At 45.5% G+C, this 13478-nt stretch overlaps 1 protein-coding gene across 1 annotated transcript in view; it reads left to right on the top strand.

The window, feature by feature from the left end:
• Positions 1–4040: 4040 nt before the first annotated feature.
• Positions 4041–13478, top strand: part of LOC105467781 (tektin 5) — a 66936-nt gene continuing 57498 nt past the window's right edge. The window contains exons 1-3 of the mRNA XM_011717493.3: positions 4041–4678; positions 7901–7984; positions 8604–8674. Of these exons, the coding sequence (XP_011715795.1) occupies positions 4115–4678; positions 7901–7984; positions 8604–8674 (719 nt within the window). The 5' untranslated portion in view covers positions 4041–4114. The remainder of the gene's footprint in view (positions 4679–7900; positions 7985–8603; positions 8675–13478) is intronic.

Below are 13478 nucleotides of genomic sequence, written 5' to 3'. Positions count from 1 at the left end.
TGTGTACACCCTGTGCTATTATTTGTAATATCCTAGTGAGATATTACTCCTAATGTCACAGGAGGTATACACTGTGTGTGGACACTCTGTGACATTACCCGTAATATCCAAGGGAGACATTGCTTCTAATGTCACAGAGGTGTACATCATGTGTGGGCACCCTGTAACATTATTCATAATATCCTAGGGAGATATTACTCCTAATGTCACAGGGAGTGAGATATTATGAGTATTTCATTAATATCCTAGTGTGTTAACACTAGATATTATAAATATCGTGGATACTTTCTTAATGGCAGAGTGTGTTAGCACCCTGTGATAACATTAGCTATTATGAATATCATAGATATATTATTAGTATCACATGTGTTAATACTAGATAGTATAAATATCATGGATATTTTATTAATACCACAGTGTGTTAATACTGGGTATTTTATTAATATCATAGTGTGTTAACACTAGATATTATAAATATCATGGAAATTTTATTAATGTCATAGTGTGTTAACACTTGATAATATAAATATCACGTATATTTTATTAATATCATGCTGTGTTAACACTAAATATTACAAATGTCATAGGTATTTTATTAATAGCATAGTGTGTTAACCCTGTGTGTTAAGGCTATATATTATAAATCTCATGGATATTTTATATCATAGTGTGCTAACAATGTGTATTAACCCTAGCTACTATAAATATGATAGATATTTTATTAATATCTTAGTGTGTTTTAACACTAGATAGTTTCAATATCATAGATACTTTTAATATTATAGTGTGTTAAAACTGTGTGGTAACACTAGATATTATAAGTATCATAGATATTTTATTAATATCATTGTGTGTTTACATTAGTTATTATAAATAGCATAGATATTTTATGAATATCATAGTGTGTTAACACAGTGTGCTAACTTTAGATATTATAAATATCATAGATATTTTATTAGTATCATAATGTATTAACCCTGTGTGTTAACACTAGATATTACATTTATCACAGATATTTTATGAATATTATAGTGTGTTTACACTGTATGTTAACATAAGGTCGTGTAAATATCACACATATTTTCTTAATACCATAGTGTGTTATGACTAGATATGATAAATATAAAGTTTTTTTTTTTTTTTTTTTGAGACAGAGTCTCTCTCTGTCTCCCAGGCTGGGGTGCAGTGGCCGGATCTCAGCTCACTGCAAGCTCCGCCTCCTGAGTTTAGGCCATTCTCCTGCCTCAGCCTCCCGAGTAGCTGGGACTACAGGCGCCCGCCACCTCGCCCGGCTAGTTTTTTGTATTTTTTTAGTGGAGACGGGATTTCACCGTGTTAGCCAGGATGGTCTCGATTTCCTGACCTTGTGATCTGCCCATCTTGGCCTCCCAAAGTGCTGGGATTACAGGCTTGAGCCACCGCGCCCAGCCAAGATATTTTCTTAATATCACAGTGTGTTAACACTATAAACGTCAGATATTATAAATATCATAGTTTGTTAATATCATCGTGTGTTAACACTAGATATTATAAATATCATATTTTGCTGATATCATAGTGTGTTAACACTAGATATAAATACAGAGATTTTATTAGTATCATTGTGTGTTAACACCATGTGTTAGCACTAGATTTTGTAAATATAGATATTTGATTAGTATCACAGTGTGTTAACACTAGAATTTGTAGATGTGTTAGTTTACTAATATCACTTTGTGTTAACACTAGATATGATAAATATCAATATTTTATTAACATCATAGTGTGGTAACACTGTGTGTTAATACTTGATATTATTATAAATATTTTAGATATTTTATTAATATCATAGTGTGTTATATATGATATCATCTATATGTATGCGACATGTGTATGAATTATCTCTGGAAAAATCTGATAATATTAGTTATGTCTGGAGAGGCTACAAGAAGCCAAGGATGATGAGAAACCCTAAATTTCACTTTATACTTGTTGATGTAACACAAAAGACCTTTTTTCCCCTTGCCTCCCCCACACTTCCCTCCAAAATAATACTTTACCATAACCATTTAGTGCTTTAAAAAATACCTGAATCTTTCTCATCAATTTCTTGGCTGCCTTCTGTGTGCAGGCCTCTCCCGTAAGTGACTCTTAGAAGATCCTGAGAGGTAAGGGTTGTGAACATCAGGAGGACCAGGGCCCACTTCGTTTCTGATCCCACACTAGAAGATGTGGGTGTGAAGCCTTCCTTAGAGGTTTTCTGTGGGAATGAAATAAATGAGTCTATGTAAAGTGCAAGAGCATTGAAGGTTCTTACTAAATGTTATTTATCTTCACTTTCGCTGCCTTGGTCCTCTCATACCCACTCCTGATTTTAGGCGATTGGGGGAAAATTGCCATTGAACATCATACTCTACTAACAAAGACCATTTGAGAGTTAGATTCATCTCTTTCCCATTTCAACAGCATAAAGAAGCCCCACAAATCAAGCAGTCCTCTTGTTCTATACCTTGTCACTTTGTTCCTACTCCCACTGGCCAAAGAGGGAGCAAAGTTTCTTGGTGTACTTAAAATATTGTTATAGGCTGGGTGGTGGTGGTGGGGTTGGGGTGGAGGGCTCATCACTTGAGGCCAGGAGTTTGAGACCAGGCTGGGCAACATAGTGAGACCCCCATGTCTACAAAAAAAAAAAAATTAGCCAGGCATGATGGCATGCATCTGTAGTCCCAGTTACTTGGGAGGCTGAGGGAGAAGGATCACTTGAGCCCAAGGGTTTCAGGCTGCAGTAAGCTACGATCATGCAACTGCACTCCAGCCTAGGCAACAGAGCAACACTGTCTTTCTGAAAACAAAAAAAATTGTTACAGAATATAGAGTTAATAACTTCTCTGGAACAAGAAAGCTCTCATTTTAGATACCCATCCATTCACTTATTCAATAGTGTTCTGGATGCCAGGAATTTAGTGGTGAGCAAAATAGACATGGTCTCTGCCTCCTGATGCTCAAGATCCCTCCCTCTATTTTTAGAAACCAAGTTTATTGAAGTATAATTGATGTACAGTAAAATTTACTCTTTTTAGTGGAAACTTCAATGGGTTTCAGCAAATGTGTAACCAACACAATTAAGATCTAGAACATACTGTCTTGCTCTTCCCAATTTTCTTGTGCTCCTTTGGAGTTAGCAACTCTACCCCAACCTCTAGACCCTGGCAGCCACTGATCTGTCCTCTGTCCGTATGGATTTGTCTTTTCGAGAATGCCATATACATGAACTAATACACAATGTCATCTTTTGAGCCTAGCTGCTTCCACATAGCTTAACATTTGAGATTCATTCGTGCTCTTTTGAGTAGTATTGCTGAGTGGTATCCCATGGTACCAATGGTCCTTCTTTTTTCTTGGAGAAAGTCTTGCTCTGTCACCCAGGCTGGAGTGCAGTTGGAGCAATCACAGCTCACTGCCGCTTCCACCTCCTGGACTCAAGTGATCCTCCTGTCTCAGCCTCCTGAGTAGCTGGGACTGCAGGCACCAGCCACTGTGCCCAGCTCATTTTAAAATTCTTTTGTAGAGATGGGGTCTCAATATGTTGCCCAGGCCAGTCTCCCATACTAGTAACTCCTGTACTTGAGCGATCCTCCTGCTGCAGCCTCCCAAAGTGCTGAGGTGACAGGCAAGAGCCACCATGCCTCACCTCAGATGGACCATTTTGATGCCATGTTGGGGACAAAGAAAGAAAGAAAGAAAACAACTTGCTTTGACCAAATTGGCCCTAGCTGATTGAATTCACTGGCTAGACTACATTAATTTTCCCCCCATGGGGCCCAGTTAGGTCTGGGAACATAGTTCCGTTCTAATAGGAAGATAAAATGTCACTTCTTGCAACCGAATCTGTGGATTACGAAACTCACATTCACTTTGCCGATCATTGTTTTGTCTTTTTGTTTTGGACAATATGGCCCCAGCTGGCCTGTAAGTGAGCAAAGGCCCCGCTAAGAGTCCCTCTCCCCAGGCTTTATGACACCAGTGCTGAGTCATAGAGGTTCTGCCAGTCCCCAGGAGAAGCACTTTCCCCTTTCCTGGTGATGACTTTGGATCCTTGAGCAGAGTTTTGCTCGAGCGGGGCTCATGGGGGAACATGGAGTTTCTTGGGACCACTCAGACTGCCAGTTACTGTGGCCCCAAGAAATGCTGTGGCTTGACCTCACTGCCAGCTGTACAGGCTCCAGTGATCCAGGAGTGCTATCAGCCCTACTACCTGCCCGGGTACCGCTACCTCAATTCATGGAGGCCTAGCCTCTTCTACAAGATATCCAACGTCCAGACCTGCCCGGACGAGAGCTCCAGCACCCTGCGGCCGCCCACCACCCTGCCCGCGCTGCGCTCAGCGCTCTTCTCTCGCTATAGCCCCCATGACTGGGACCAGTCCAACCAGCTGCAGGTGCGTGGGGCAGAGGCCTCCCGGCTGTGGGCCAGCCGGCTGACGGACGACTCCGTGAGGCTCTTGCAGGACAAGGACCAGTTGACGCAGCAGATGCAGCAGGGCACCACCCGGAACCTGGGCCAGAGACTGTCAGACATCGGTTTCTGGAAGTCGGAGCTGAGCTATGAGCTGGACAGACTTCTGACTGAGAACCAGAACTTGGAGACAGTCAAGAGGCGGCTGGAGTGCGCGGCCAATGAGGTGAACTGCCCGTTGCAGGTGAGTACAGGGTTGGGGACAGGGCTGTGGCCATGTGTTGGGGATACTGCACACTCATTCCACTTCCCTTGACTGAAGATCAAGGTGGCAGGCGCCTTGCAGGTCGGTTTGAGCTGCACCACCGAATGTGATCAGTAATACAATCTTAGTCAATTCAGGATAATCCCAGTCAAATCAGGGTTTCTTGGACTCAATAGAATTTCCTTTTCTCCTTGAAGCTACATCAAAGTTGCAGGGGTTTCATGAAGATATTGTGTGCATACATATGCATGCCTGAGCATGTGTGTGTTCTGGTCCTTAAAGCACATACTTAAAATAACTGACCTATTTATTTATTTATTTATTTATTACACAGAGTCTCCCTCTGTCACCCAGGCTGGAGTGCAGTGGCTCAATCTTGGCTCACTGCAACCTCTGCCTCCTGGGTTCAAGCGACTCTCGTGCCCCAGCCTCCCGAGGAGCTGGGATTACAGGCGCCCGCCACCATGGCCAGCTAATTTTTGTATTTTTAGTAAAGACAGGGTTTTGCTATGTTAGCCAGGCTGGTCTCGATCTGATCTGCCTGCCTCTACCTACCAGAGTGCTGGGATTACAGGCGTGAGCCACTGCACCTGGCCCATAACTGCCTTATTTTTCCCCGTAATACTTATCCTCTAACATGATGTATACTTGATTGAATATTAGAATATAGGATCGTCTCCATCAAGGCAGAGACTTTTGCCTGTGTTGTCACTGATGTATTCAAGACCTGTATGTCTGTGTGGGTCCGTAATGACCAATATCGGTGCTGATTGATGTTGTTTACACTAACGTTTTGATTGTATTCCCAGCCTAGGACAGGGCAAAGCACAAAGTAGGCATGCAATAAATACATGCTGAATAAATGAGTAAATATCTAAATGTGACTGGGCGCAGTGGCTCACGCCTGGGTCTGGATACAAAGGGGTCTGGATAAGTGAATGTTTCTCACAGCACCCAGGAGAAAGTGATGGAAGGGGTTGAGTGGACACTGGGTAAGGAACCAGCAGCACCTATGGGAACTGACTTTGACCACACAGGAAGATGACTGGCTGCTCCCTGGAGTGTGTGGGGAACTCAGGACCTCTTGCCTGGAAGCCTCCTGCAGCTTCAGGGGCTTCTGTAGGAGAGATCCTGCCTCTGGATCCTCCTGGGAGACATGGCATAGGTTTCCATCACTCTGAGATGTTCAAACCCATGGAATGCAGGGAGCAGATTCCATACAATCCCAGATTCTCCCTGGGAAGGAGGATGGGCAGGGCTGCTTTTCAGAGCCCTACAGCAGCATCCCAAACCTACTGCTCTCCCTCCCACTCTCTTCTCACTCCCCCATCCTGTCTAGAAAGTCCAGCTCTGCCTGGTCACATCTGGCTTTCTCTGATCAGCCACATGGTGGCAGGGGGACCATCAACATCTCAATTCCATCTCCTGGGCTGCCCCCACAGTCCAGGCAGCCTCTCCCTGCACAATGTCAACCACCTCCTTCCTGGTCTCCCAATTCCTGCTCCCTTCCAACCCATTGTCCTCACAGCAGCCACTGATTGCCTTGATGGCCTCCCAGAAATTAACATCTTAATTCCTGAATTCCTCCATTCCTCCCCATAACCCCTGTCCCCGCTGTTGCTCCAGTCTCACTTCCTCTAATTCAGTGCCAATGGCTTCCTGTCTGTTTCTCTGCTGACCTCAGGGCCTTTGCACCTGCTGTTTTCCCTTCTGGTGCATTTCTATCCAGGTCTGCATCTCTGCTTCTCATGACGCAGTCCTTCTCCTCCTTAGAGAATTCCTCCCTGACCACTCTGCTGGTTACTCCTCACCCACTCACATCACCCTGAATATTTTCATCCTGGCCCTTCACACAGTTGGAAATGATTGAGTTCCTGGTTTGTTGTTGTTTGAGACAAGGTCTTGCTCTGTTGTCCAGGCTGGAGTGCAGTGGCATGATTTTGGCTCATTGCTTGATCTCCTGGAGTCAAGAGATCCTCCAACCTCAGCCTCCCGAGGAGCCGGGACTATAGACACGCACCACCACGCCTGGTTAATTTTAAAATTTTTTGTAGAGATGGGGTCTTGCTATGCTGCCCAGGCTGGTCTCTAACTCCTGAGCTCAAGTGATCCTCCCACCTTGGCTTCCCAAAGCGTTGAGATTACAGGCGTGAAGGAGGCACTGTGCCCAACCTGATTTTCTTATGGGAGTTGTCTCCCCTAGTAGAACACAGGCTGCATGAGAGCAGGGACTCTCAGCCTGGTTCATTGTGCTATCCCCAGCACCTTAGCAGAGCACGACTCACAGAAGGGGTTCCGGAAATCCTTGTGGCACGGGTCAGTGACCGCCTCCTGTTTCTGAGTTCTCACATACATTTGCATCATGACATCCAGACCTTGATGTCCTGCTTCCTTCTGCTCCTGGGCCCTTTGTGACATCACGGGCTAGTATGCCAATCGCTGCTGTTCGTCAGCTTCCTATCATAGAGCACCCCTGAAAAGCCCCCTTTCCTGTCCTCTCTTCGGCTCTGCCCAGGTCTGCATGAGAGTTGTAAGACCCAGGGCTGTGTGGCAGGGTTGTCCTGACCACTTCCCCAAACTGTGCCTCCACTGGGAGATCTGCAAAGAGGGATTTTCATGCGTATTCACGGGTAATATTTATGGGCAATGTTCTCAGTGATTTACACTTGTCAAGTCGACTTCACCTGCACAATGGACCTGCGAGATAGGCACCAATGTGGCACCCATCAGCATAGGAGGAAACCAGCAGAGAGGTTAAGCAATTTGCCCAAATGCACAAAATAGGAAGTGGCCAAGCCCTGAATGAAGTCAGAAGAGAAGCTACATGGAGGATGGCAGCCAACACCATCTTATCTGAAATTATTATGAAGTTTTACTCTATGTATTATTGTATTTGGGGAAGGCTTGGGGCTGCTGATGCAATTATGGGAATCCAAATTGGTTCTTGAGATGCTACCTTGTCCTGCCTTCTCTACATGGGCCTTGCATCTCCAGATGCATTGGTCCTGTGGCAATCCACAGCTCTCATCCGGTGAGAAGGGGAGGCAGAAGCCCATCCAATGCACAGTAATGAGGTCACATGAGGCACCCAGGTTTCCGGAGGAAAGGAACAGATTGTGGCAAGGGTGGATGTGAGTGCCTTCTGCTCAGGGTCTGCATACAGCTGCAGGAAGAATAAGCTTGTCATGCTGCTTCCCACAGGTGGCCTTGGAGTGTCTGTACCATCGAGAGAAGAGGATTGGGATTGATTTGGTCCATGACAACGTGGAGAAAAACCTTATCCGGGTAAGGTATCTCTTAGGTCTGCCCAGCCCCTGGAAGGAGGTGGGACGGCCAGCAGGTCAGAGAAATTACTGAGCTACCTGTCAGGAGCAGAAGCCACACGTGTCACCCTGTGGAAAGCTAGGGCTCAGGAAGCATGGGTGGAGGCCTAGTTTGCAATTTAGGAACAGGGAGAAATGGAGTTATTTGACTCTCAGTCTTTTCATCTCCAAAATAGGCATGATAATAATATACCAATAACAATAATAAAAACTAGTGTTTATTGAGCACCTACTATATGTCATAGGCTATACCACTTCATATGCATTATTTAATGTAATGATAAAATAATCTATAAGTGAGTGCTTGGCACATAAAGTAGGTGCTAAATTTTCTTTTTTTCTGGGAGTCTATAAAAAGAAAGTAGAGCAAAAAAAAAGAAAAAAAATGGTGGAGCCTCCATAACCAACCCTTAGCTGCCTGGCCCTGGGGTCACATGGATTGAGGCAGGGGCCCCAAATGACATTTCACCTCCTGGGGTGGAGGGTGGTCAGTGAGAGGGGAGGGGAGAAGTGAGGGCTGTGGCTTGAGAGACAAGACAGGTTCTAAGAGGCACCACTCTTTCTGACATTTTTCATTTCAGGAAGTAGATTTGCTAAAATGTTGCCAACAACAGATGAGAAAATTAGCTCAAAGGATTGATCTCCAGATGCGGTAAGGGTTTTTTTTTTTTTTTTTTTTTTTAATTCCCTCTCCTTGGGGTTTGTTTTGGGACTCCCAGGTTTCTGGGGGACAAGCCAGAGGGGCCCACTTGTCTCTGTGTGGTTCTTTTGGTCAGTGGTGTGCTGGTAAATGTTCAACAACCAGCTTTCTGGGGGAAAAAAAAGAGTCCTGAACGTAGGGTCAGCCAGTTTGGGTGGTGTAAATGCTACCACAATGGCTGATTTTAAGCTGCTAATATGATGTTACTGAGACGTGCACAATTGACTCTCACAAGCCGGTGCGTCACTTGTTACCCTTGTTTACAACGAGAGCCCTGGCAAGAGGCAGCTGGCCTCCCTGAGGCCCCTCTTAGCCTGTGGTTTCCCCATTTGAGTTCTAAACCTTGGGAGATGACAGAGGGTGGGTGGTATTAGGTAGCAAGGCCAGGGGCTGGGCACCTCTGCAAGGGAGCTGGTGGACGCATTGAGCCAGAAGTCTTCAAAAGAAATCAGCTTTTTGTTCTTACAAGATTATGTAACCAGTATCCCGACAAGCCTGGGGCCCCCCCTCATAATTAAAGGGAGACAAGTTTTACGGGGCTTGGGGCCCATAGCTAAGCCCTTGGCACCAACTCCCCCTGAAAGCAGCTGCCTCACCTCCACCTGTATCTGGCACTCACCTTTAACTCTTTCAGGGCACGCTGCTCTGCTGGTTTTTCCACTTCATTCACTCTTGACACAGAGACACAGAAAGCACGGGACAGGCTGGCAACCTGGCAGTGGCTGTCCGTCCCGCTGCCTGGTGCACATGGGCGGCTGGGGTGGATGCAGAGAGGCCGGGCAGCTTCCAAAGCAGCCCTGGGAGCACACGTCTTGGTTTGCTGTACCCCAGAACCCACCTCCTCCTCTAGGAGCCCTCGGAGCCCCCAAAGTGGTTAGTGCTGGATGTTAGGAAGAAAGACATCACAAGCAAGTTACCCTTAGAGCAAAGAGCTTGGTCAGGGACAGACACATTGGAGACCCCTAGAAAGACATCAGGGGTGGAGGTGTATAGAGAAGATGCAAATATAGCAGGAGGGATGATGGCTGAAAGGACAAAAACAGAGTTGAAGTTCGATGGTTTGTGTGCCCCTGTCGTAATTTCTCACAATTCCACCTGTCACTGGGACTACTGTTACCTATAGTTTGTCTATAAATTGATTTGCTTAAAAAAACCTTAAGCACACCAGGGTGACTACAGTCAACAGTAATTTATTGCACATTTAAAAATAGCTAAAAGAGTATAAATGGGAATGTTTGTAACACAAAGAAATGATAAATGCTGGAGGGGATGGATACCCCAGTTACCTTAATGTGATTGTTACAAATTGCACGCCTGTATCAGAATACCTCCCACAAATATATACACCTACTGTGTACCCGCAAAAGTTCAAAATAAATAAATAAATAAATAATCAATTCAGTAAACAAAATTCCTTAAATATTCATATTTATTTGTTTGTTTGAGATGAAGTCTCACTCTGCTGTCCAGGCTGGAGTGCAGTTGTGCGGACTCAGCTCACTGCAACCTCCACCTCCAAGATTCATGAGTATCTCTGGCCTCAGCCTCCCGAGTAGCTGGGATTACAGGCCCATGCCACCACACCTAGCTATTTTTTTGTATTTTTAGTAGAGACAGTGTTTCACCATGTTGGCCAGGCTGGTCTCAAACTCCTGACCTCAGGTGATCTGCCCACCTCGGGCTGCCAAAGTGCTGAGATTATAGGCATGAGTCACTGCGCTCGGCCTAAATACTCTTATTTAAACAGGCAAACTTTAACAAAGGGAGAATTGGGACAGGCCAGTGTCTTTGTTTTATTGCATTTTTCTTACACTTTTTAAAAAATTACTTATTCATTTTTAATTGACAAAAGTGGTATATGCTGTATCATATAAAACATGATGCTTTGAAATTACATGTATGTTTCAAAACATTGAAGTAATTTGAACTACTTAACATGTATGTTACCTCACATACTTATTTTTTGTGGTGAGAACAGTTAAAATCTCAGTGATTTTCAAGTACACAGTACATTGTTATTAACTATGGTCACCATGTCTCTGGAACTTATTCCCCCTGACAAACTGAAATTTGTACTCTTTGACCAACATCTCCTCAATCCCCCACCCCTAGCCTCTGGTAACCACCATTCTACTCTGTGCTTTTATTAGTTCGATTGTTTTAGATTCCACATATATGGGGAGATCATGAGATATTTGTCTTTCTGTGCCTGACTTATTTCACTTTACATTATGTCCTATAGGCTCATCCATGTTGTCGCAAATAACAGGATTTCCTTCTTTTTCAAGGCTGAGTAGTATTCTGTCATGTATACATGCCACATTTTCTTCATCCATTCATCTATTATGAGACACCTAGGGTGATTTCATGTCCTGGCTATCGTAAATTGTGCCGCAATAACTGCCCATTTTAAAGCTAGGTTGTTTTCTTGCTATTGAGTTCCTTATATATTTTGCATAGTAACCCCTTATCAGAGGTATAGTTTGCAAATATTTTCTCCCATTTCTTAGGTTGTCTCTTCGCTCTCTTGATTGTTTTGTTTGCTGTGCAGAAGCTTTTTAGTTTGATGTAATCTCATTTGTCTATTTTTGCTTTGATTTCCTGTGCTACTGGGGTCATTGTCCAGACCAATATCATGGAACTTTTCCCCTATGTTTTCTTCTAGTAGTTTTACCGTTTCAGGTGTTACATTTTAGTCTTTAATCTATTTTTTTTTTTTTTTGAGATGGAGTCTTCCTCTGTCACCCAGGCTGGAGTGCAGTGGTGCAATCTCGGTTCACTGCAACCTCCTCCTCCCAGGTTCAAGTGATTCTTCTGCCTCGGCCTCCTGAGTAGCAGGGGTTACATGTGCCTGCCACCATGCCCGGCTAATCTTTAATCTATTTTGAGTTGATTTTTGTCTATGGTGTGAGATAGAGCTCTAACTTATTCTTCGGTATGTACATTTCCACTTGTATCAATACCATTTTTACATGATATTGGGAAAGAAAGAAAGGAAGAAGCTGTCCTTTCACCATTGTGTGTTCTTGGCATCTTTGCTGAAAATCCATTGACTGTAAATGCCTGGATTTATTTCTGGGCTCTCTATTCTTTCTTCCAGTTATTTTTGTGATCTTCTATTTATGGCAAGAGAGAGTGGTTTTCCATTTGTAACTGCCATGGGATGTGACAAACCATGGCGCTGGTGGGGACAGGAGGGCTGACGTTTGGGAAGTGGTGTAGTTTGAGCTGGCAGAGTGAACCAATCACAGATTTGAAGTGGGGAGCTGGACCTCAGAGGAGAAATCCTGAGACTGGGGTCAGGAGGCTGCTTGTGCAACCCCAGATGGTGCAAGCAGAGGCTGGGGGAGCTGGGAGAACCAGGGAGACTGAGACAGATGGAGACAGTCCCAGAGACTGAGAGACACACAGAGAGAGATGAGCACTGCCATCAAAAGAGACAGACATGAAGAGATAAACAGAGACAGGGATGGGGAGTAGGGAGACAGAGGGACAGAGAGGCACAGAGTCAGATATGCCAGAAAGCGAAATCAAGAGACGAGATAGAGACAGAGAAAGGCAAAGAGATGAGGAGAGACAGATATGGAGAAAGAGGACAAGAGACCAGGTACAGTGGCTCACGCCTGTAATTCCAGCTTTGGGAGGCTGAGGTGGGTGGATCACTTGCGGTCAGGAGTTCGAGACCAGCCTGGCCAAAATGGTGAAACCCCGTCTCTACTAAAAACACAAAATTAGCTGGGCGGTGACGCATGTCTCTAATCCTAGCTACTCAGGGGGCTGAGGCAGGAGAATGGCTTGAACCCAGGAGGCGGAGGTTGTAGTGAGCCAAGATCACGCCACTGCACTCCAGCCTAGGCCACAGAGCAAGATTGTCTGAGAGAGAGAGAGAGAGAGAGAGAGAGAGAGAGAGAGAGAGGGAGATGTTTGAGCTTGGATAGAGACCGAGAGAGATGAGAGCAACGGAGACAGACAGCAAGAGCAAGAGAGAGAGAAAGCAAGCACAGAGTGAGTGAGGGAGAGGATGAGAGCAGGTGAGGGCAGCATTTCGCTTTGTGGAGACTGGAGGCTGAGCCACCCTGGATGGAGACTGTTTGTCGCTGGGCAGTGGCTGTGTGTCAGATGACTCCTGCCATCTCACAGGAGGCAGCTTGTGCTGCCAGAGGGATTGGGATTATACTGATTCACTGAGAGCTGGCCAGAGCCTCATCAGCCAGGCAGAGTCCGGTGTGTCCTCATGCGCTTGGGGAAGCTCTGCCGCTGAACTGCTCAGGTGGCCAACACCAGGCTGCTGGCTCATGGTTTTCTGTGAAGCCTGAGGCCTGCATCTAGGCAGGGTGGTGTCCTTGCCGCACCAGGTGAGAAAAGGCTCTTCCTGACAGAGGAAGTCACGTTTGGGCTTTTCCTGGTGGGCTGACAGCAGGGTGAGCTTGGCACTGGTCCGGCCCTTGGTTGTGGGCCAAGTAGGGAGGACAGGACTGCCTCATCTATCCCCAGGCCTCATGACAAGGGCCAGGCAGCTGGACACGCTGGACTCTGAGGCCCCCAGGTTTCCCTCTAATTCTCTGACATGTTTGCTTTCCACATCCTGGCCTCGCTTCACATTCCAGCTCATTCGGCAGGACAGGGCCCCATTTCTCCAGGGCTCTGCCAATTTGGAAACCCCAAGTGCCCCGGGTCAGGGGTTCCTCCTGCTCTGAGGTGACCCGTGCTTCCTGATAGGTGGGAATCCCCACTACTGTCAGAATTTCACTTCCTG

Source organism: Macaca nemestrina, chromosome 18, assembly GCF_043159975.1.
Source record: "Macaca nemestrina isolate mMacNem1 chromosome 18, mMacNem.hap1, whole genome shotgun sequence".
NCBI lineage: Eukaryota > Metazoa > Chordata > Mammalia > Primates > Cercopithecidae > Macaca > Macaca nemestrina.
Note: the sequence above shows the minus strand (reverse complement) of the source record. Positions and strands in the feature narration are given on the sequence as shown.